The 25,455-nt window shown below is 36.7% G+C and overlaps 1 protein-coding gene across 2 annotated transcripts in view; it reads right to left on the reverse strand.

The window, feature by feature from the left end:
- The window catches only part of ca16b (carbonic anhydrase XVI b), a 90,332-nt gene that overhangs the window by 7,005 nt on the left and 57,872 nt on the right, over nt 1-25,455 (reverse strand). For both annotated transcript variants that reach the window (XM_084426504.1, XM_084426505.1), the window contains exons 5-15: nt 22,732-22,827; nt 19,893-19,959; nt 18,852-19,009; nt 16,969-17,164; nt 13,369-13,553; nt 9,415-9,523; nt 8,605-8,654; nt 7,757-8,513; nt 6,597-6,735; nt 3,449-3,540; nt 425-516 (exon numbers count right to left, since the gene is read on the reverse strand). In XM_084426504.1, the coding sequence (XP_084282630.1) occupies nt 425-516; nt 3,449-3,540; nt 6,597-6,735; nt 7,757-8,513; nt 8,605-8,654; nt 9,415-9,523; nt 13,369-13,553; nt 16,969-17,164; nt 18,852-19,009; nt 19,893-19,959; nt 22,732-22,827 (1,941 nt within the window). The remainder of the gene's footprint in view (nt 1-424; nt 517-3,448; nt 3,541-6,596; nt 6,736-7,756; nt 8,514-8,604; nt 8,655-9,414; nt 9,524-13,368; nt 13,554-16,968; nt 17,165-18,851; nt 19,010-19,892; nt 19,960-22,731; nt 22,828-25,455) is intronic.

Genomic DNA, 25,455 nt, shown 5'->3' on the forward strand with positions numbered 1-25,455 from the left:
TTATACTGCAGCAAAATAATTATCTCCCCAGTGAGCCGTAATGAAGCAGATATTAATCTACCGTGCAGATTTCGTTTTCCTATATCTGTAAAACAAAGCACCTCTGTAACGAATCGATACCTACCGTGTCGCAGATACTGGTAATTGTCAAAGTTTTTAAGTAAATCTTTTCTAAGAGACACGGTTCTTGTTTTTGAATCTTGTGAATCTTGTAAATGTTTGCTGTGGGCATGAACCAGACTCAAGCTTTCCTGCATTCCTGCATAGATTCCTCCAGCAAGAGGAGTGATTTTAATGAGGCTCTCCTCTTTAATTAGTCCTTTTCCCACAGCCATCTGTGCCTATGTGCCACTGGGAGCACCGGTACATGTACAGAACACATACACACATTCTCACATGCTCCAACTACAAAGGCCATGCTCACATCGAACTCCTGAGAAAAGCCATGCTGGTTGTTGGAGTACAGCTCCATGATGTGTTTGATGAATTGCCTGACTGGCACAGCCTCCAGGTCATCTGAAACACAAACCATACATACTATCGTACCACTGCCAATGTGAACACAAACATTTTCATAGAAATTGATGACAACTGCATTAATACCTATTAATACCTAAATACCTATTATATAAATATTTATGATAAAAAAAAATTATGATTAAAATGTTACTAAAACATAAAATAAAATAAAATAAATTGGTATTAAATTATAATATTAAATTAAATTGTACCCAAATACACTATTGTATTATGTAATTATTTTTTACAAAATCTTTAAAAATATACCTGAAACATCAGATAAATAGAATTGACATACACCACAGTTCAAAAGTTTGGGGTCAGTAAATTACTCCAATCTTCAGTGTCACGTGATCCTTCAGAAATCATTCTAATATGCTGATTTGCTGCTCAAGAAATATTATTATTATCATCATCACAGTTGTACTGATCAATATTTTTGTGGAAACATTTTTGTATTTGTAATATAAATCTTTTGTAACATTATAAATGTCTTTACTGTCACTACTGATCAATTTAATGTGTCCTTGCTGAGAAATATCTTACTGACCCCAAACTTTTGAACAGTAGTACATATTTTTAATAAATACACTGAAATACCACATTTCACAAAATATTTAATAATATACCTAAAAACATCAGATTAATGGAACCGACATACATTTCGCAACACATACATTGTTCAGTGACTGCATATAATAATGTATGTGTTTTTTCCATTAATTAGTTCAATTATTAATTCAAGACCTTTTCATTAAATTAATATTTGTCATTAAAAAAATATTATAAAATGTCTTAACGTCACTTTGAAGGAACTAACCTCTCTGAAAAATAAAAGATTAAAGAAAGAAAGAAAGAAAAAACCATCCTTGTTGTTCCAAATGACAAAATACTTTGAAGCAAAATCCATACGCCCTACTTTTGTGGCCTCACTTCCTGAGTGATGATATTTGGTCACATCTGTGTCATATAAAGCTCATCAGTAATCTATCAAAGAAAGGGTCTGAAATGATGGTTTAGCTATTGTCACGTAGAATGGCCGTACAAAGGTATGGTTCATTACTGCCCATGGAAGCACACAGCTGGGACCGTATTTAAAAAAGACCAGAATCCCCTGGAGCATTTACTGCTTCACCATTGTGAAGGATGATCAAACACACATCGACTCAACCCCCATTCTGTATTCAGTGTCTATACCATTAACAGAAGAGATTCTATCGGTCTTATTAAATCACTGAGACATGCACACACAGACTTCTTCTATTTAACGGGGATTGTTGATGAGTTCTCTATTACGACAGAGACATTAAGCTATCACCTCAAACGGAGTTCTCATAAACATTAATGGCTACGTTTTACTTCTTTTGGCTTACAGTTATATAGACCTGTCAGTCAAGAGCTGGACTGCGTCGTACGAGGAGAAGGGAAGACAGGAAAGTAACTGAGAGAGAGCAAGAGAGAAAAGAATGGCAATACTGACAGCAGTTCATGCAATTTTAGAAAATCATGCACTACCCAAATTGAGCAATCAGACTTTCCATTCGTTCACTGAGAAACAGTAACACACAGAACGTAAAATATGCATCCACTCATCATCCGAGAAAACGGCAAGATAGGAATTCTGATCATAAAAAGCTTGAATCAACACCGAACTGATCTCAACTGAATAATTACTGTTTACTATTGTCTTTTTAGAGCTGCTTTACAGCCGAATTGAATCGTTATTTTCCTGTTTATAACTGTAAAGCTGCTTTGAAACAATCTTTATTATAAAGCGATATATAAATAACGGTGACTGACTTGACTAGCGAAATTACTCTACCGTTCAAAGGTTTGGAGATTTGTAAATGTTTTTGAAAGAAGCCTCTTCAAAGCTGCTTTTATTTGATCAAAAACACAGTAAAAATAGCAATATTGTGAAATATTATTCACATTTAAAATAACTGGTTTTTATTTTAATATATTTTAAAACGGAATTTATTCCTGTGATTGCAACACTGAATTACTCCAGTCTTCACTGTCACACAATCCTACTGAAATCATCCTAAAATGCTGATTTGGTGCACACGATACATTTCTTTTTATTATCAATGTTGAAAGTAGAATATAAAAAAGCAGCATTTATATATAAGAAATCTTTTGAAACATTATACTGTTATTTACTGTCATTTTTGACCGGTAGTGTAAGTCATACAGGTTTGGACTGCAATAAGTTTCATAAAAAAGCAACATTTTAAGCAAAAAGCTGTGAAAATAACGTTTTTGCCAAAGACTACATCCAGATCGGATCATCAACACCCCTAAAGTTTCACAGTCCTATAGCTCGACATTTTATTCGGTAGTTTTGTTTAACATGCTGTTTAATGTTGATGATCACGTTATTTTACACATGCATCTGCTTACATATGCTATCGCTTGTTTCTGCTTCTTTTTTGCCTGTGTTTTGATCCGGAGATTCAGTAATCTTTCAGAAGATATCAGAAGATGCGCCCTCTACCGTATAACAGTGAAAACACAGAAAGCCGGAAACTTCCGTCCTCATAAATTACAGAAGCGTATGAGACAAAAATAAATAAATAAATCATGCACATTAAACAACATCCTGTAATAACTATTTGTCAGCTGGTCAGGTATATTTATAAAGCGTCACTTCACTCTGCTGCAATGTTTGCTTATATCTTATTGATCTATTTCAGAATATAGCTGTTACCTAGCGAGGTGCTTTGCTCCCAAAATAGACAACCAACTCCCATTCTGGCATTGCGTTCTCCACACAAGGGTACGTGTGATGAAATCAAAACTTAAGAACTCTGTATTCTGACTATGCACCAAATTCTGAAGCCACTTTTTTGCTGGATAATGATGTCATAAAATAAAAGTACTTGCATTTTGAAACCTCGTGTTTTCATTTATGTTTGTTTAGACTCACCCGCCGTAGATATGATGGGAAAACTGTCATCGCGGATCACTCTGGGGGAGTTCCTGTCGTCAATATAGAAATGTGCAGTCTGGAAGAATCTCCTGTGAACAGAAACCGTCCCGGTTAGTAGAAAGCAGGAAATCGGGATGATTATTTAAAAAGCTTCTTAATTCTGAGGAAACCTCGTGCTTGCTGAGAATTACTGTTCACTTAATATCAAAGTACAATTTCCATGCAGTACAATCTTGTTAGCAAAGGGTGTTTTGACCTGTGTTTCTGTTCAATACAATTTTAGTCACAACTCTGATATCAGTCCATTACTAAAAGAAGAATGAGTATGCAGAGCATTCTTTCTAAATATACTGTACACGTACATGACGTAATACAACTTAATCCAAATATTCTTACACAAAAACATTTGATTATTTCTATTATTATTGTTATTATTAGTCATTAAGTATTTATTTTCACAAAATAACTTAAAATTCACTCTAAAAATATTTGAAAACAGAAAATCCTTGTATAAGTCTGTCTGTAGATTTGAATAGATTGTTTAAACAAAATTGACTATTTATGTTATTATTATTAATATGAATACATTTGATTTATTAAGTACTAATTTACTCAAAAACTTGAATTTGAAAACAGAAGTCGATAAACAGACTTCTGGTAATTGTCAGAGTGGTTATGGCTATCTGCTGATGCAGAGAATCACAATATAGGCCAAATATCAGATGAATGAATCAGCTCGACCGACTTGTATTGACTCAGACCAACTCATAATGCATAATAAAGACTATCATTGGCACATTTCCATAATTAAAATGCATTAGCCACTACACACACACACAAACGTCAAGTTCTCATATAATACACATTAAGATCAAAGCGATGATACCAAATATCCAGCCAAACTCTGCACATGCAACTCTTTCTGCCTCTTTTTTTTGTTTGTTTTTTATTTCAGTGCACAAAGACATGGTATAAACCCTCCCACCCCCTTATTGAAGACTTGCTTCATGTAAATCCCAGTAAAGCATTTGTATAAGCATGCCCCTACCTGTACTTTAAGCAGAGCAATGAGCAGATGCTAGTCATCCTTGAGAGGTGAGATAAAAAGAAAGAAAAGAGGGGTTGAACGCTCGTAGAGCTCCGATGAGGGAGGGAGGGCTGGGGGGATTGAGGAGAGACGATCACTGGCGGGACAGGAACCTCACACTAATGACCTTTTTATGATGGCCGATCTCTCGTGTGTTTAGAGACGTTAGACTAATGGTGTAGAAGGGTCCTTCAGAGAAGTTTTGGACCCTGCGGTCTAATCCTTGAGAATTTAAAATAGGCAAATGGTAAAAAGATAAATATAACCTCTTATCATTCCCCATCTGCGTCTTTGCGTCGAGTCTGGAATTGCTCTAACTCATAGGCGATCGCATGCGTACGTGTAGAAATGAGTGCGGCATCTTTGGTCTTTAATGGGCATCTGTGAGTCTGAGGAGACTGAAAGCCTCTGAGCCATCCAGATGGAACCCTGCCTACATAAACCTCTCATTAGCCTATCGCCTTGGCAACATCATAACTTCATTTTAAGCAAATAATATCATACTTTCTGGTAACTTGCATGAACTCCAGTCATCAAAAAACGAGAATGGAATATCTTTTGAATGGCTTTTGTTCACTCGGTAGCTTTGTTCTTGACGTTCTTGAAATTTGACAGCAATGTCTTGACAAAGACGTTTGCCGTCACATTCTCGGGGGAGCAGTTGCGTCTTGTCACTTGTCTTTCGTCCGCTCTCTTAACAGATTAGCGTGCAAACTCAGTCTTTCATTCACTTTAACTGTCACTGATCAACCTCTTATAAACCCATCAAATGATCAAATCAAACTGCTGTTATCTTTTCCTCTAAATTTTTTCCTGACTTATTGGCTGACGTAATTGCTTTGCAATTGGTACAGTAACTTGCAGGCAAAAATTCTTGACATTTGTGGTGCTTGTTAAGGCCATGTAAGACCAGTGTTGTTATAGTTAACTGAAACTAAAACCATTCAAAGTTTTCGCTAAACACAATAAAGCTGAAAAACAATAAAATATGAATAGTAGATGGACTGCCTTGGCAAATAACTGAAATAAATATGATTAAATTGTAGTACTAAAACTGCTAAAACCTTTTTTATTTACTAAAACTGAAAATACACTGAAATAAACAGGATTAAAAATTATTATTATTATTTTTTACGAAAACCAGATTTTTCCCAGTAATTGACATAAAGCTGAAATAAAAATAACATAGGAATATAACATGAAAAACGTAAAATTATAAATATTGCCTTGGCAAATAACTGAAATAGATTTAAGTGGAAGTACTAAAATAACTAAAACTAAAATGAATAAAATAAAAGCTAATTTAAAATATTAATAAATACTATAACAGTATATCAATTAAACTAAAATAACATACAAGCAGTACAATAATACAACAACAAAAAATATATTTAAAAAAATCATGATATCATACATTTAAAATATAAAACGTTTTAAAATGTATCTTTTGATGTAATGTTACTGTTGTGTGCTCACATTTTAAATGATATGCTCAAACCAGTCAGCATCACAGATTGGAGCACAGCTGGGTCCCTCCGCACAAGACTCATGGTCCCCAGGGGGCCCGCAACCTCTTAGCTCACATACAGATACAAGACTGAACAGGAGGATGGTGGTATTTGGCAGGAAGCTCCATAGGAGGATTTAAAAAATTTTTATTCGGTTACCATGGGGCTGAGACCGGTCCGGGAGAGGGCGGGCAGATGGGGCACGGACTCTCCAGGGAGCTGAGCCAGGGTTATAAAGGCCAGTAGATGGAGTTGAAATAGTTAGATGAAGTGTGGATTCAGGGGACAGAGCGACCTTACACTGTTTACAAGCCAGGCACAACCACGATCAGACAAATCTACTCTACATAATACATGGTGTCATGCATATTAATTAGGTGATGCATTCGTTCAGAAGAAAACCAAAGCTCAAAAAAATGAGATAGGCAAATGGAGAAGTTAAGGAATGCAGATAAAGAGACCTGATCTTTTCCCATGCATGTATCCCATACAGTAAAGGCCCAAGATGATCTAAGACCAACGTGCTGGACAATGGCTAATTCAATCTTACCTCCAGTAGACCAGGACAGCCAGCAGCATGATCAGACAGAGCAGAGTGAGGGCAGAGACCACCATCAGGGGGATGATCCACTCCACCCGGCTGGAGGATGACACCGGGTCTCGGGTGACAGTGGAGATGCTGTTCCTCTCTGCATGGTAGTCAAAGGGGACCAGAGCAAGGTAACAAATATATAAATATAATGTAATTCATACAATTTAAAATAAATGTTCTATTTTAATGTATTTTGAAATTATTCATGTGATAGCAAAGCTGAATTTTCATCATCAATACTCCTTACATTACATTACATCTTCAATGTCACACGATCCTTCAGGAATAATTTTAATATGCTAATTTGGAGCTCAAGAAACATTTATTATGATTATTAAAGCTGGAAAAAGTTGTGAAGCTTAATGTTTTTGTGGAAACCACAGTACATCTCTTCAGGATTCCTTTTCGAAACTTGTATCATAATTTTTTTTCACGGAAGTGTATCTAATATATTTTAATAAAATGCATGTTATATATTTTATTATATTTATTTTGTGTACACATTTTAATAATGCATAATAATACAAACATATTATACAGACACATAAGATAATATATCATGCAGATAATACATATTTTACATTTATAAATATTTTACTCATTAAATATTAGTGCTGTCAAATCGAATAATCATGATTAATCACATCTAACAAAAGTTTTTGCTTACATAATATATGAGTGTGTATACTGTATGTATTATTATATTTATATATATGTCTGTGTGTATATATATTATTATATTTATGTATATTATGTCTGTGTGTGTATATACTGTATACACATATATTTATAAACATATATATTATACTGTATTTGTGTATATATACACAGACACGCACACACACAGACATATATATATAAATATAATAATATATACACACACATATTATGTAAACAAAAACTTTCATGTTAGATGCGATTATTCGATTTGACAGCACTATTAAATATATTTATACATATTCATATACTCTTAATTATATTTATTAAGGTAATGTACATTTTAGTTTTTGGACACGATTTGGCACTAATTACTAATTTTAAAGGTACTGTGCTTTTGACCATGTGGACTTAATTGCCGTTTTATCTTTTGCACAGAGCTTTAGACTCAGCTCACCTACCAGTGTGAATGTAGTATGGCCAGTGCGCCTTCTCCTCATTGGTGAGTTTGGTGTTCTCCGTCGAGCCTGAGGGAATCTGCATGTCTGCAGTGTCATTATCCTCCAGCCACGTTGGTTTTGATGAACCCTCTCCAGAGGGCCTCTCAGTAGAACGGGGTCCCTGCTCTTCCCCTATTCTAGGGTCCGATGTAGAGTTCTCAGTGTTAGCATCCGCCCTCTTTCCTTCCCGCTCTCTGTGTTTTGAAGTTGGGATGGGGGCAGTTGGTTTTTGGGGCACCGCCTTCGCCTGCTTTTTGTCCTTGACTGTCGCATCTTTCCCCCTTTTTTTCTTCTCCTCTTCTTCCTGTTCCTCTTCCTCCTCCTCTTCCTCTTTTTCCTCCTTCTCCTCTCTTTCACTGTCTTCTTCCTGTTTGTTATTAGCTTCAGTGCTGTCCTCCGAGATGAGGACGTTGCTCTCAGACGGGCTGCTTTCAGCAGTGGGAGTGGATGGGTGCTGGGTGGGCGTGGGGCCTGAGTTTGTAGAGTGGGTTGGCCAAAAGGATCCTGGGAGGGAAGAAATCACACTGCCACTGAAGCCCAGTCCTGCCAACAGAGTGCTGGTCACCACAGATGCTACAGTGGCTTGTCCTCCGCTGGATGGGGGCCCCATTCCCGTTGCCATGGAGACAAATGAAAAAGGGAGGCCGGCGGACGTCCAGGTAGAGGAGCCTGAGCTTATAGGGGCCATGTCTGCCGAAGAGGCGGGGGACAACGTCGGCTACAACCAGGGCAGAAGAGGAAAAGATAAATTACAACGTGTGTAGAGAAGCAAATACACAGATTTAGAAATGATTAAACCAGTTACCCACCATTCCGGTTTTCACAATCCTTGTCCCCTCAAATATCCTTGTGGTGTTTGCTGGAAGAATAAATCACACAGTGTGACAATCAATATTAGATATTGTTTAATGTTATTTATCTGTGCACATCATTAGGCCTTGTCCACATTAATACGTTTTCATTTGAAAAAGCATCTATTTCTCTCTGTTTTGGCCTTCAGTTCACACTGAGACAGCGGTTTTGTGAAAAATGAGCTTTTTGACAAACGCTTTCCCAAGTGGATAAATTTGAAAATGATCCTGCCAGAAGAATAGCATGAGAACATTATTATGTCCATCTGTATCATCTTACTGAGCTTTTATGAGGATTTACGCATGCGCAGTAAGGTGAATTTAGCGGTTTCCGACCTTTCAATGTGGATAAGAAACTTTTGAAAAATGCTTGAAAACGCTAGTGTGGACAGAGAGCGTTTTGAAACGAAAATGCCTTTTTCAAATGTGTCCGGATTAATGTAGACGTAGCCTTATTCTTTTCAAATTCACATGCTTTCAGAATCTTTAATCAAATAAATAACGTCCCCTCCTCTTGCAGCGACAACTCTTCTTTTCTCTGACGTTCACTGGCCCGAGGGCGGGGCAACCTGTCACTCACATGAGATCGACCAATAGAAACAATAGAACTGTCTTATCTATAAGTCTGTCCCTTTTGTCTAGTTCGAGAAGCCGTTTCACTCGGATATATGTCACAAAACATTTCATGCAGACTTTAAGGCTCGGTTGGCAGCAGTAATTGATTATTTTTATTTTTAAGAACAGAAAGCCACATAAAATCAGACAGACCTTTGAATAAAAGTGTTTGGCTGAAGTCACTGCGCTGGTCTCTCTGACATACAGCTTGCACTCTGAAGAGATACAGGACATCTGGAGACACAAGTGAGATGACTGCCCTCTGCAGGAGACATACGACACACCATACATTTTAATAACAGTACAACTCATATAGATTATTGGATAGAAATTGGATAGCTCAGAATCTCCTTCCACTAATACAACCTTTGCAGTATGTATAATGTGTGCAGATATGAATGGAATACCCAGATAAACAATACACTTTTTTTTTTTGAAGAAGAAATTAATACTTTTATGCATTAAATTGATTAAAAGTGACATTTTAAATTGTTAAAAAATTATTTATATTTCAAATAAATGCTTTTAAACTTTCTATTCATCAAAAAAGTATAATGTAGCTAATATATTAATCAGCACAACTATTTGCAGCATTGGTAATAATTAGAAATTATTAAGCATATTAGAATGATTTCTCAAGGATCATGTGACACTGAAGACTGGAGTGCATTTCTGAATGTTGGAAACAACCAGAGTGTCCCTTCAACAACTACACACAAATCCAAAAACCTCATTACACAACACACAGTAAATACGACAAGATGTTATTTTCCAAAACCGAAATGTCAAAGCAAATTAAACATTTGCCATTATTATTTGTATAAATTGACACTTATTTATTGCAATGTCCTGCTCCATCTTTCAGAGATCCACAGTCTCCCCGAAATAGATAGATATTCATTTGAATTTCATATACCCAAAGTTGGTCTAGACTCGCTGGCACAACCTGTGCTGTGACTGGGCTCAAAATTGAAATAAAAATGTAAATGTAGAGGCAAAAAGATTGAGGGAGTCATGATGGGATGCAGAGTGAAAGAAAGTAATTGGACTTTAACCGTGGCAGTTATATCCCTTAACTAAATCCAAATCTAATTTGACCAAGGCTAAAAAAGACTGACAGCACTCATCAGAAAAAAATCCTTCAACTGGATGGACACTGTCTTGTTGTTATGCAAACTGTGTGTGTAAGGCTGCTCCAATAAGGTGACTGACAGACATGGGTGTAAGTCATTCATTAGACTTGAGGGAAGAAAGACAAAATACTGTCCAAGTCCATCAAATCGATGAGAGCAGCCCATCCATCAGAATTATGCTGGGAACCGGAAGACAAGACCCTGGCTACAGGCAGTGACATCATGCTTCAATTTTTGTATCAAGGGTGAAATTACACAAATATACATATACAATTTTTTCCAATTAACTGAACTGGCACATCACGCCGATTGGGCCCCCTGCCCAGGAGCCACTGTCTGCAATAGTGTCTTAATCGGGGGCAGTTCTAGGATTTGATGTTCAGGGGGGCTTATCCCTCAGTGAGAATGTGTAGCAAGAGACCATTGCCTAAATGGTGCCTCTGTATATTGGCACCACTATATTACTATATAGTGACTCAAAAGTACCCTACCAGTACTTAAACTGGTAACAAGTCTATACAAAAACCAGTCTTTCTGCAGTGCAGTTCAAATTGGTACATGTTTAGGCTACTCTTTGACTAACAGAAAATTGTCATCATATCATTATTATTAACATTAACAAGTATTACTGTTAACTAACTAAAAAACAAAAATATGGACTCGGGGCTCAACACTAAGGATTTTTTCTTCTGGCCTGGTCGGATCACAGCAAAAACTAATTCTAGCCTAACTAATATAATGTTCAAACATTAAAGGGATGGTTCACCCAAAAATGAAAATTCTGTCATTAATTACTCATATTCATGTCGTTCCAAACCCATAAGACTTTCGTTCATCTTTGGAACACAAATGAAGATCTTTTTGATGAAAACTACCAGATTGTAAAACAAATCCATAGGAATGAAGTGGTTTAGTCCAAATTTTCTGAAGAGACATGATCGCTTTATATGATGAACAGAATGAATTTAGGCTTTTATTCACATATAAACATTGATTTAACTGCTATAACCCTGGTTTTAACTCTTATTAATCTTTTTCGTGTAGATAGCTGCCGACAAGTCTGGGCACTACAACACATCTCGAGATCCCGGAGATGTAGTGACAGAGGTGTTCCATTACACTGCGTTCTGTCTAACTCATGAATCTTCAGCAGTCTGTAACCCCCTAAGGGGTCCATAATGGTACTGCAATTATTATTTAAGGCGAGACACGGCAGGAAAAAACATCTGGGTTTTTTTTTACTGGTCAATTTTGAGATTTTTGGATATTTGTCTTCAATAACATGTCTTCTTTCAGACTTGTGGTGAAAAAAAAGTCAGAAATACACATTTAGGTCTTTATTTTATTACACTTTGTCTGTTTGCGTCTGTAGATTTCTCATAAATTCAACAAAAGTTGGCGTTCTTAATCAACACGCTGCTCCGCGATCTCTGCCGGCACCCTGTCATCACATGCACCGCTGGAAAGCTCTCTCTCTCCTGTACAATGCTGTCGGATCCAAATATGGTCATTTCCTTTTTATCAGCAACCAATCGTGAAAGTAAAAGGGCTGAATGCGCAATCTCATTGGCTGATGATAAATCTTTAAAGCCCGTTTTCTCAAAATGACTTTTCTCTCATACTCTAAGTCCGAAATCTCCACTTCAGTAGCACCTATATACACCACACTTTCCAGACTTGTACCTAGTTATATTATGAAGATATTTACAGAGGGATTTGTAAATATATTATTCCTAGCCTGATTTATATAACATTTTATTCCAAAAAACATGGCGAAAATCATTTCTTTAAGGCTATTGACAGTATTTTCTGATTTACAGGATAACAAAAGTAGATATCCATAAATCCCTCTGTAATTTATTTCCCATCTAATATGTGAACACAATGAAAAAAAATTTTTTAACCTGGCTTTATCCAATACTCAGATTTCGTTTTTTTTTTCAATCTATGCAAATTAGCGCATATTTGATTAGATATAGCCTAATTTGCATATTTAAACATTAAATTACAGAAAACTTGTAATACATTTTTTTCTCATCTTAATGTAGGTAATCAACTGGGAAAGTTTCATAGTGATATCTGCTAGTTAAAAAATTTACCCTATTCACCTGTAGTGTCTCGCCTTAAACTTATTTGGGAAGCCAATACATATATGCATGAAACAACCAAAATATGATGCTTATTTCAACTAAAACTAAAGACTTCAGTCAAAGAACTCATTGTTAATCCCATATTAAAATATAGTAAATGAAATGCATCATATACTTCAAATGTATAACCATTTTAATAATAATTATCAATAATGATCATATCATTAGTCCAAAAAAGTCTATGCTCACCAAGGCTGTATATATTTGATACAAAAAAATATATAAATATTACTTTAAAATAACTGCTTCCTATTTGAATATATTTAAAAAATGTATTTATTCCTGTGATGGCAACAATTTCAGCAGCTAGTCTTCAGTGTCACATGATTCTTCAGAAATCATTCTAATATACAGATTTGGTGCTCGAGAAGGATTTCTTCTTATTATTATCATCAATGCGCAAAACAGTTAAAAGAATTTTCCCTGGAAACTATAACATTTTTTACAGGATTCTTTGATGAATAGTTCAAAAGTACAGTATTTATTTGAAATAGAAATCTTTTGTAACATTATAAAAGTCTTTACTGTCACTACTGATCAGTTAAATTGATCAATGAAAAAAGATCTTACTGACCCCAAACTTTTGAACAGCAGTGTATAACACATTAATAAGGACTATATGCATGTTGTTAAACACTCAAGTTTATATAATATTTAACAGGGGCTTCTTGAAGGTCTAGTTGTGTGTGTCACTTAACATCTTCAGTCAAATGTAACCTCAACACAGTGATTGGATAACCGGTTGAGCTAGAGTGTTTGCGGTGGGTCGACACAATGATCTGTAATGATCAAACAGCTTGCCCTTTCATTGTTGGGAAGCTTACCGTGCTGTGTTCACTGCTCTGCGTGAAGGTCTTCTCAAAAGGCATTTCATCCTTTACCCAGCTGTAGGAGACAAGGAAGTCCAGTATAGGCGGGTGGTAGACAGCTGACGGTCTGTCCCAGGTCAACACAAGCGCAGTTCTGTTCAGTGGATGAACCTTCATGTTGTCAGGGATGCTGCTGCAGACTGGATAGAGAGAGGAGAAGCAGAGCGATGAGATGAGACTGATAAAAACAAGGAGGAAGAAGGTACAGTTGTTCTCATTTGATTAGGGATGTGTGATTGGAGATAAACAGGCGGAATTACGGCTGTTCGGCAGCGGGAGCGGAGCCAGATCTCTGCCGTGCAGGTCCACGACTGCAGCCCCCAGGTGAAAATAAATCTTTTATTGCTGTCTGAGTCACCAAAGCGTTCTCACTAGAAACTGCTTCAAAGTGGAAAATAATACATGAGTTCATCTCAATCTGCCTCCAGGCTTTTCAAACAGCCTTGCGTGGCTGTGGCCGTGTGCACTACCGTGTGTGTATGTGCTATACCCAGTGGTGGATGAAGTACATGCTAGTTAAAATATACTGATGAAATATTACTGCAGTAAAAATACACTACCTTTTAAAAGTTTGGGGTGTTTTTGAAGGAAGTCTCTTATGCTTACAATGGCAGAATTATTTGATGAAAAGTACAGTAAAAACAGATATATTGTGAAATATTATTAAAATTTAAAATAATTGTTATCTATTTTAATATAATGTAATTTATTCCTGTGATGGCAAAGCTGAATTTTCACATTATCATTCAGAAATCATTCTAATTTGCTGAACTGGTGTGCAAGAAACATTATTACTTATTATTATTGAAAGTGTTTTGCCGCTTAATATTTTTGTGGAAACTGTAACATTTTCAGGATTCTCTAATGAACAGAAAGTTCAAATAAGCACAATTTATTTGAAATAGAAATCTTTTAAACGGTAGTGTAAAAGTGCTGCTTTTAAAATTCTACTTGAAATAAATGCACAAAAGTGTTTACTTTTACATGTACTCATGTATGATATAAAAAAGTTCATTAATCTGCATATCGTGTAATGAATTTAATCAAATAAATCACAATTAACCACATATACACTAACAATTTTTGCAAAGAAAAGCCTTCAAATTAATATAATATACACATATTGTAGCAGACAAGTCTAATGTGTGTTTGAATATCATTTCAACATAGCAGTACTGAAAGCGACACCTCACCTCAGATCTTGAAAATAAAGGAAACAAGAACGTTCAAACTGTCAACACAGTGTGTATTTTTAATAATGTTAAAATGGTGTAATATTTTATTATGTACTTAGCAGTTTCATTGCGAGTGCTGTGCGCTTGCAGAGAGACTCCGCCCACACGCTCTTCTGATTGGCTGTGATTTTGGTTCAGTCATGTCGCATCTGGTGTGGACAGACAAATTGCTTGTCGCTGTAATCTTTATCGTGTTGTGTCGGGTTTGGACGTGCTGTTAAGAGCGTTATCATGCACACAAAAACACGCCTCACCATGTTGCTGTTTTTTTCCGGAAAAAATCCTGATTACAGTGACCTCATTGTTGGTGCTTTTTTGATGTCAAAGCCATTACAAACACGAACTCTAGGTTTGTTTTGCAGCAAAAAAGAAAATTCTAATCAAAATCAACCCTATTCAGGCTTTCTAGCAGGTATTTAGCTATTCATCTGAATCTGCTGTGTGATGTGACAATCACAACCAACCACATGAACAGCTCAATGTCACCTGGAGTGCATGCATTAACTGCTGCATGGATTTAACTTAATGTTTTTCCTTTTAAATTCATACCTTTTTAACCTGAGTAAAAGTAAAAATAAAAGTGCTTTTAATTATAACTACAGAGCCACTGAAAAGACGAACAGATGTAATTTGCACAATTGACGTCACTTATCACACAAATCATTTGGTGGGATGTGTTCTTGTCAAGTTGGGCGGACCGCATAAGTGGCGCTTGATAAGGTCATTATGCCAAAAGCCTCTACTCTTAATGTGTGTATATCAGCATTAGCGACCTGTCAACAAGCCTGTGATAAACATGTCTGTGAAACGAGAGGCAGATCGCAAGAACACAAGAAGTGAAACGAGGACGAGGGGGTGATTAGTGAAAGGGCATCTGCTGTGGAAGTCGGCCTCGAGAGCTCTGTTAGCACGGGTGACTCAGCGAGAGCCCATTATTTTCATCAGTTCAATCATCAGCATGCTAATGACTGCCGCCATTACTGTCCGGCAGAGATAACGCTGATGATTCAAATTGACTCTATTCTCATGGCGGTTTTTGGGTTATGTAGTAAACAAGCTAAGATATCAGCACTGGATGTGCTGAGGGACAATAACGCTGTGTGCTTCACAGGTACGTATAGTACATAGGACTTTCCACAATTAGGGTACATAATAGGACTTGAAATAGTTTATGAATGAACTAATCATTTATTCTTTATCAACAAGTTTTGTACAAACATGTTTCATTTGTTGTATTTAGATCCTGTGCTTGCCTTGTTTCCTTTCTCCAAACCATAGTTGACGATATTGTGTGCATTCATTCAATCCCACAATACACTGCAATAACGAGTGTACAACCGATGTACGCTCAACAACTAGAGAATACCCATATATACATATATATATATATATATATATATATATATATACACACTGTATATACTGTGAATATATATATATATATAAAATTTCTTTTTAATTATTTATACATGTATATATGTAAAATATATATTTTAATAATATATATATAAAATATATATATTTATACATATATAAGATCAAAAGGATAAACAATGCAGAATTATTTTCACATCCACCTTTGCTCATATGTACCAAAGGTGCCAATATTAGTGAAGGGCACTGTAAGGAAAGCGCCACAAAGGAAAGAACAAAAAACAAAAAAACAATGATAAAAAGATGTATTATTGCAAAGGGTTTTCAAAATTGCTTGCTTCGAAAACACCAGAATTGCTATTTGGCCACACAGTGTTCATTTGTACGGGTTTATTTTTAGAGGGAATATTAATGACGATTATTCCGCCTTTCCGCTGTGTTGCATCACTCCAGACTTCATCACTACCAATAGCAATCAATTCCCTCAGCCGGAGAGGAAAACAGCGCTATCATTAACGCACACAGTACACCGTCCCCCAGTTACTGGGCTTGGCTCAGAGCGCTGCACTGCTGTAGTCACTGCATTAATAAATCCTATTTATTCAGTCTGTCTCAAGAGCAATGGATATCCTAAAAACAACTAGCTTTGCACTTTATTCATGAGATGAATGAGAAGAAACCCAAACATGACGTCTATGAAGAAAAAACTGAACTCTAGTTTTGGATAAGAGAAATAATCACAGTCCCAGTTGGAAATTTACTGATGTTACATCATAAAGACTTTGCTGAAATGATCATGGACATTGTTATAAATAAAGCGAATTCACTATTTCCTAATGATAGGATTCTCTTACCATATAATGGTTAGAATTAACAGAAAAAAAAGAAATAAAAGTGTCTTCCTCCTTGATGGGTCAGGCTGATTTTGGTAAGAAAGGCATCATACCTCGTGAGGATTCTGAGTCGGCAGCGCTGGCCATGCTGTCTGTCATGACGTCGGGCATCCAAGCATCCATCAGAGCTGATTTGAAGATTTGACGGCTGTTGAGATCTTGAGTGGGCCGATGGTTATTCCTCAGGTAATCCACGGACTTCACATGATCCTGCTGCTCTGTGGTGAAGATGGAGTAGAACGCCTCTAGCTACAGCAAGAGAAAGGCAGAAAGAGAAAGAAAAAAAAATCCAAAAGTTGAAATGTGATTTTTCCATTTCAGTTATTCACTTCTATCAAGGGAATATATAAAGTAAATTTATTTTGGTCAAGACGGTGAAGAAAGGAGATAGATACGAGCATGCTGTGTATGATTTAGTGGCTTTACTCTGTGTGATGCTGAATAAAGCAGGAGGCAAAAACGGATCATTTAACACATGTTAGCATTAAAAGCTGTGTGCATAACCAGAGCAAGTACTGGGCGTGAACCAATCAGTCATTCATCAATATAAAAATCTATAAATCTTTATACACTTATACAATGATTTTTTTTTTTTTGAGCATAGCTAAGTGGTTGCTAGGGTGTTTTGGAGGCTTGCTAGGGCCTAGATGTGTTTAAAAGTGCAGTGAGCAATTTTTGAGAAACGCTGTTGAAAGGTGGATCGGACCGAGCACCACAACACACTTGTAGCCAATCAGCAGTAGGGGGCGTGTCCACTCATGATGGGGGAGGAGAGAGAGTGAGCAAGAGGGAGATTTAAAGACAGACTGTAGAAAGAGAGATGGCTGAGAGACATTACAAAAGAGAAAAGGTCAGAGGAATATCTCTGGAAAAAAAGGGTTTTAATCAGGCAAGAGCTTTAGGACCCGTGTTTATATTAAACAAGCTTTCCAGCGCTGGAGAGACATAAGCAGGAAGGCCTGAAAACAGATGCTGAGGTTGTGTTGTTTCTGCTCCATACGTGAGTAACACTGGTTTTGCGGTTTCACAGAACCAAGATATGCTGTTGTTGTAATGTTAGCTAAAGTAACAGGACAGTTTTGAGTGTCATTGTTTGTCTGGAGCTGCTGTGCTACCAGCGAATATCAACAAACTCTTGCTTGTATATACTCTTGTGTACTGTATATTCTTTTTTGTTCTTCCTTGTAGTTCGTTAGTCATCTTCACTTTATTTTTCGCAAAGAGAAATCCACTATCGTATTGCTTGCTCGTGCATTTTGTGGGCGGAGTAATGAAAGGAGGGGTGTGTTTGTTTGGGCTGATTTTAAATATCAACAGTGTTTCTCAGAAATTGCTTGCTGCACCTTAAAGAGGATTTTGTCAGTCATATTATCATTCAAGTAAAAAAAAACCTTATAAAAATAAGTAAATAATATTATAATTATTATTAGTAGTACAATTATTATTATGACTATTAATATTGCTGTTTATTATTACAAACAAACAAACAAACAAATAACACTAATATTGGCTAATGTAGATATGGTCACAGATATACTTTGCATCCCTAGAATAGAAATTGAATAGAATAGAAATCCATTTTGAAAAAGCACTATAACTGGTGAAGATTTCCATTTATACAGTGTAACGTGCTTTATATCTACAACACATATATACATAGATGAATGCATACATTTGCTTAGTAAATCTTCTCATGTACAGGAGTCTCATTTCCATAAACATTTGAACACACAGCAGATGAGACACATCGCTAGTGTAATATTGTCTATTCGTGTTTGTGAGCATACTTGCAGATGGTACAAATATGATACAGGAGAAAAAAACACGAGCCAATTTCAAGCATAGTGCACACAGCTGGATGTGATACATGATCAAATGAATGTGATGTGCATGTATGCATGATTATGTGTGTGTGTGTGTGTGTGTGTTCGCCAACCTGGTGGTAGGACAGGTGAACGGGCCGACTGAAGATGATCCACTCCACGACCTTACTGCAGGGAGGTGTCGTGAGCGAGCCAGTGTAGCGGTAATAACTTCCCAAGGATGATGGCAATAGATCCTTCAGTATGAACGAACCAAGGTTTGTTTCCTTCTCTGTTTAATAAAAGACACAGAATACTCGCTCAAAGACTGAACGAGATCTCAAGAAACCTAAATTGAAGTACAATGAGGCAAGAAGATAATACACACAAGTTTTAGTGGATATTTTATTATCTTATTGTTAATTCTTCAGGTATTTAGAAATAATAACGTCTGTTCAGCTTTCTCTTTATTTCCATCGTAACTGGGAGGGCCAAGTTTCTGAACAACAGATGTGAATATGTGTTAGACTTATAGGAACTGAGAGGGAGTTTTTATAGTATTTTCAGGTACTCTACCATTCAAAAGTTTGGGGTCAGTAAGATTTTGTTCACATTTTTTTTCATATTTTTATTTAGTAAAGACACCGAAGACAAGAGTAATGATGCTGAAAATTCAGCTTTGCCATCATAGGAATAAATTAAATTTTAAAATAGACAACAGCTAATCAGTTTTACTGTATTTTTGAGCAAATAAATGAGCATAAGACACTTCTTTTTACAAACCGACCCCAAACTTTTGAACGGTAGTGTTTTCATAGCACACTTCTCTTGAACTTGATCCTGAAAAGATCATTCTAAATTTGTCATGATATGAACACAAAGAGAACCTTTTGGAATTCATGGTTCTTTTACAAAACCGTCTATAACCTAAAAAAATATATTCACTTTTCCTCTATTAGAACCAATATGTTGTTCTGAAGAAGCTATAATGCAACAATATGACAATTTTGAATCTCCAAAGAGCCATACAACCAACACAAGAACTATACAGCAAAAAAAGGTTATTGATAAATAACATGTTTTTCGCTGAAGCTAAAGTGCTCAATTTGTATTATTTTTTTATTTATTTTATTATAGGTGTGCACTCTGCAAGCTGGTCACATGGTTACATTTACCGTGATGGACCACACGTTTAAGACCTGAGATGATGGGCTCAGCTGCAATGTTGTCTTTCTTCGACACCTATGAGAAACACAGGCAAACGCAACATGAAATTAGCAATTATTCCGTTTCCCTCTCTATGTTCAAGAAACACAAAAAAACGACGGGGTGCGTTTAAATCCAACTATTATCGAACACGAGTTTCCTGTTTTCGCTGCTTATGCAACATTAAAAACTAGAGCATGCTGACATAAGCACCTTTTATTCAGGTTGATGGAGAAGCTCATTCAGGTCAGAGATGAAATATGCTCACTTGTGCTCTCTGAGGATTCATTTGGTTGAACTAGGTGGGAATAAAAGAGCCCAAGGGAACCACCAATACCGGAGCTCCACATCGATTAACTATATAAAACCCCCAGGAACGGACATGTCACACTCCATATGACACCATTCGTCTAAGCACTAATAGCGGTAAGCCATAACGCTGTCACATGTGGGCGAAGATGTTTAAGTCCATCGACGTAGGTTATTCTTTCACCGTTTGGCAATGGATAAACATAGGACACACCTGCGTTCTACTTTCAGCGTGAAGAATAGCTCTGTCACATTAGTTAAGGTGTGTAAAAACGTATTGTATGAGAGCGTGCGAAGCATGTTAGTGAATGAAGGGGGAATGAATGTGGCGCTGCGTGGCAAAAAAGCTTATATTATTTTCACGGATCCTCACGCTGACCTGCTAAGCCTGTTTTTCTCTATATATTCATATGACATCCCTGAATACTAAAGCTATGGCACCACAAATCTTCTTTTTTTTGGCTTGACTCATTAGGAAAACCGTGAAATTTGTGACATTTTCACCCTTGATAAGAACATTCGTCACAGTTGAAAGAGAAGGAAAAGTAAAAATAAACCAATATAGGAGACACGGTGCTGGTGAGAGCTCTATTGTATGTGTTTTTGCTCTGTGATGTCACTTCCTTCAACTCAGTTTGTAAAAACAAACAAACCAAACAATTTTAAGCTTGTATTTGTATTAAAGCACTTAAATTAAAAGTCATTATGACTTTTCGTTGACAGAAATTAAAGGAGCTGTATGTAAGAAATGTATTTCAATGAATCATAAAATGGCCCTGATATGTCACTAGACATTAAGAAATCATGTTCATTTCAAATACTTATATCACTGACAACAGTAGTCCGGCCAGGATATTGTCATTTAAAAAGTGAAGTTGCAGCCCTCAACTGATGTTGATGTTGTCATGTTGTGTTTTGGCCTGAAGCGCCAACCTCCACCTATCTACCAATAACGAAGTCAGTAGTGTTTCGGCATCCGGGTTGCCAGCTCTGCTCTAGTTACCACAGCTGCAGCTACAAACGTTCGTGCTGGATCCTGCAGCCTATCTGGCAACCTCGAGTCAGGGGGGAGGGGGAGGGGATACACTGCTCTACAGTAATTTAAAAGTGATTGCAGTACCAGTTTTGGCCACAATCTTACATACGGCTCCTTTAATCTTTTTTATTTGCATTAAATTTATCAAAAATAACAGTAAAGACATTTATAATGTTACAAAAGATTTCTATTTCAAATAAATGCTGTTATTTTCAACTTTCTATTTATCAAATAAATATATAAAAAAAAAAAACGGTCACGGTTCCATTAAAAAACAAATCTTATGCCTGGTTCAGATTACATGATTTTAGCCCGATTTTGGCACGATCCGTTTAACGTAGGGTGTTGTGGGGATTCGTAAACGACAACGGGCGTCAGGACGCAAGATCTGATCAGTTCATCTCGTATAGTGTGTCATAGTGTGCGACAACCTACGTCGCGTCTGCGATGCTTCACGACAGCACGATAAAAACTCACTCACTCACTCTTGACGAACCCATCGTGGAGGACCGGAAAAAAATGTGTGTGCGCGCGAGTGAGTGACAGTGTGTGTGCGCGAGTGTGTGTGAGTGAGTGCGTGCGTGTGTGTGTGTGTGTGTGTGTGCGTGTATGTGAGTGAGTGCGTGTGCGCTTGAATGTGTGTGTGTGTGTGTGAGACGAACGTGTAGTCTGACATGTTTCTTGTCCACGACACAACAAGATTTTTAGGAGTCAAAATCGTGTAATCTGACACAGTGACTATGGTAACAGACAAAAAAAATCGTGTAATCTGAACCAGGCATTACATGAATGACAGTTTAAACAAAAGCTTGATTTTTTTTACCACATGGAGACCTTAATAAAATGTCATGCTAACAAAAAGGCTGTGCTAACCAGCCAAATATTGACCTCTTGGTTGTCATTTAATGGTTTATGAGAATTAGAAAGAGCTTTATTGCAAAGTATGTTAACACGCACAAGGAATTTGTCTTGGTGACAGGAGGTTCCAGTGCAGAAGAAAGTACAGACAGTGCTGACAGAATGGATGAAAGACTGCATGAACCTTTGTAAAGACAAGGTTTGTAGGCCACTTTTGTTCTAGTCGCTTACAGTCTCACAGCTACACTTCTGAAGAAGTTTAGTCCAACTTATTTGATGTATATCCTATTGCAATGCCTTGCCCCTTAAGACTGTCATTATTCTTTTAGAAACTAAAGGAAGGAGCAAGTTTTATTCTATTATGAATCTAGACTTTACTGTGAGAAAAAAGAGAAAGATGGCTAGAGGGCAGCAGAGAATGTCTGTGCTTTCTTCTACCTGTTGCTGACGATGAAAATAGGCCCTGAGGCTACATAGGTCCAAACCAATTTTAGTCTCTTTCTCCCTTTCTTTGAGAAGGTATCATGAGCTATAAAGCTCCATTTTACAGGCTGGTAAACATTTGAAAATTGCACACAAAAAAAAAAATCAAAGAAGATCTTCACCTGAAAGAAGACAGCCATGGCGGCGATGATTCGTCTCTCCTTTATCGCAGTGCTCAGACTGTCAAAGTCATCTGAATTGTAGAAATAAATCTGCATCTATGAGGCAAAAAGAAGGGAACAGGGTTTTATAACAGAATTCTTATTTGACAAGGTATGAAACGGATCATACTAATGTTCTGCTTTGACTTTCCTGTTTAGTAAACACAATGCATTGTGGTATCAAAATTGGTACAGTACGCTGTCAAATCCTCACGAATTGATATTCCTCTCATCTTCACACACACACACACACACACACAATAATGGAATATCTGTCATATCCTACTTCTCTCATCACTCCACATTTTGACATCGGAGACAACTAAGGATTATACGCTCTCTCTCTCTGAGGACGGATTTAGGAAGAAAGCGAACCTCAGAACCAAATCCCCTCAGCGAGCCGCAATAAACAACATGTCTTTGTTGCCTTAAACATTGTCTCTGAACAAACGCACAAAGTGTCAAATAAATACTAAATCTACTGTTACAGAAAAAACAGGGACGATCGTACAAAGAGAGAGAGGGAGAGAAAGGGAAGCGGGATGAATGGCGTGTCAAAGCTTGCAGCAGCTGAGCAATCGTGAAAGAGAGCGTTGAAATGCAGGGAATAAGATTAAACCCCGCTATGACAATCACGTTCCAATTGAGCTTATTTCCTGACAGCCTCTCTATTTGCCTGTCGATGTTGTTCTTTCTACATTTTATACTGTAGACTTTGCTTTAGCACGTGTCCCTGGTCATTTAATGGTGCACGTAAGAAAAAAAGCAAGCTTTCAACTAACGGGGCGGCAGTCTCTTTTGATAAGGTTGCGGACGGGAGAGGAGAAAACAACGCTAAATGCAAATAACAAAACGCAGCTAGCCAATTTAATAGTGCATTTAGGATAGGAAAATAGGTGTTGTGTCCAGTCAATATTCACCTCTTAGAAACTAGCCAAATTAGCTATGGTAAAATATGCATGGTAAAAAAATATGACCCAAACTACATTAAGAACAGGTTACAGGTTTAGTATTGGCCCTGTAAAAGATGCTATAACGTTGTTATATGGTTACTAAAACATTCTGGGGGGTTTTTAACACATGCTGTGTGGTTGACACTCTGGTCCCTAGATAGGATTTTTTTTAAACTCGTTTTATCATCAGCAAGGTGAAAAAAGCAAGTCTGATCACTCAAAAAGCCATAGCACATTCCTCTATAAAAAACTGCACGATTTGACGTATGATTATCCCTACAAAGCCTCCTGTATCATATTTGAAACAATTCCTACGGCCTCTAAATTATCAACATGATCAAAACTTTGATAAAACACCTGTTGTAATCTTCCACAAGCCTTCTACCCTTTGATTGACAATTCTTTTTTTTTTAGCAAGTAAAAGGCCTTTAATGAGTAAAAGGTCTTTAAAGATTTTTATAAACTTATGAAAACCTTTTATATTGTTAGTGATATTTCAAGATGAACACTTTCTGGACTGAAGCAACTTTTAGCGGAGGATTTTCTTTTTCCGGGTGGATCATCAAGACTATTGGTCCTCCTAAGTGTCAATCATTCTAGTGATATGTTTACGTAAGGCCGTCGTACGTGCTCGTGCACACGATTCACACGATGGCGTGCGCTCAAAACACAGGTTGGGCTTCCCACTGATGCCTCAGTCGCGAAGTTTCTACTTGACAGGTAAAGTTTGGCATGCTATTGGAGAAATCCATTTAAAATCACTGCTAGTAAAAGTTAATGTAAGCTATGATTAGCTTGTGCATTCTCTCTCATGCACACGTTTAATAGGCGTTCCCTCTCGGGAGCAGGTGTTGCGCATGTGCATTTTTTCAAAAAGTGGAGAGGGCGGTTCTTTTCTAAAATTCGGGAAAATCCTCCGCTATACCTTTAAGTATTCTTTTTTTAATTTTTTTTATCATTTTAAAATGTGAGTATTAAATATGATACATCAGGCTTTTGAGGAGCATTTATTTGTACATCTGTCAATCATCATTGTATTGCACTGCATTATATGTTTTGGCCCCCACAATTAAAACTACAGAGCTTTGATGAAGCATTTGAATATAATCTTAAAGGGATACTCCACTTTAAAATGAAAATTCTGTCATCATATACTCACCCTCATGTTGTTTCAAACCTGTATGAATTTCTTTCTTCTGCTGAACAGAAAGGAAGATATTTAGACAGTTTCTGGTCTCATTGACTTCCATAGTAAGGAAAAAAATATACTATGGAAGTCAATGAGACCAGAAACTGTCTGGTTACTGATATTCTTCTAAATATCTTCCTTTCTGTTCAGCAGAAGAAAGAAATTCATAAAGGTTTGAAACAACATGAGGGTGAGTATATGATGACAGAATTTTCATTTTAAAGTGGAGTATCCCTTTAAGACATATTTTGGGAGATACAGAGTGACAACTGATATGTATATGCATTATTTCTCTTTAACAACATCTGCACCAAATAGGTTTTTTTTTTCTTCTCACTTTGGGCCTCTGAATAAAATCGAGGTATTTTTTTCTTCACTGAACAGTGAAAGTAAAAGTAGCTACTACAATACATTTTAACAAGCATAACAAGCTTTTTTTGTTCTGACTCGTTCTGGAAAAAGTGGTATCAGTGCATCCTTAATATATATAATATAATATATATTCAGGCTTTACATGGTAAACATCTGTAATGAAAACTGTGT

This window comes from Rutilus rutilus (genome assembly GCF_951802725.1).
Source record: "Rutilus rutilus genome assembly, chromosome: 12".
NCBI lineage: Eukaryota > Metazoa > Chordata > Actinopteri > Cypriniformes > Leuciscidae > Rutilus > Rutilus rutilus.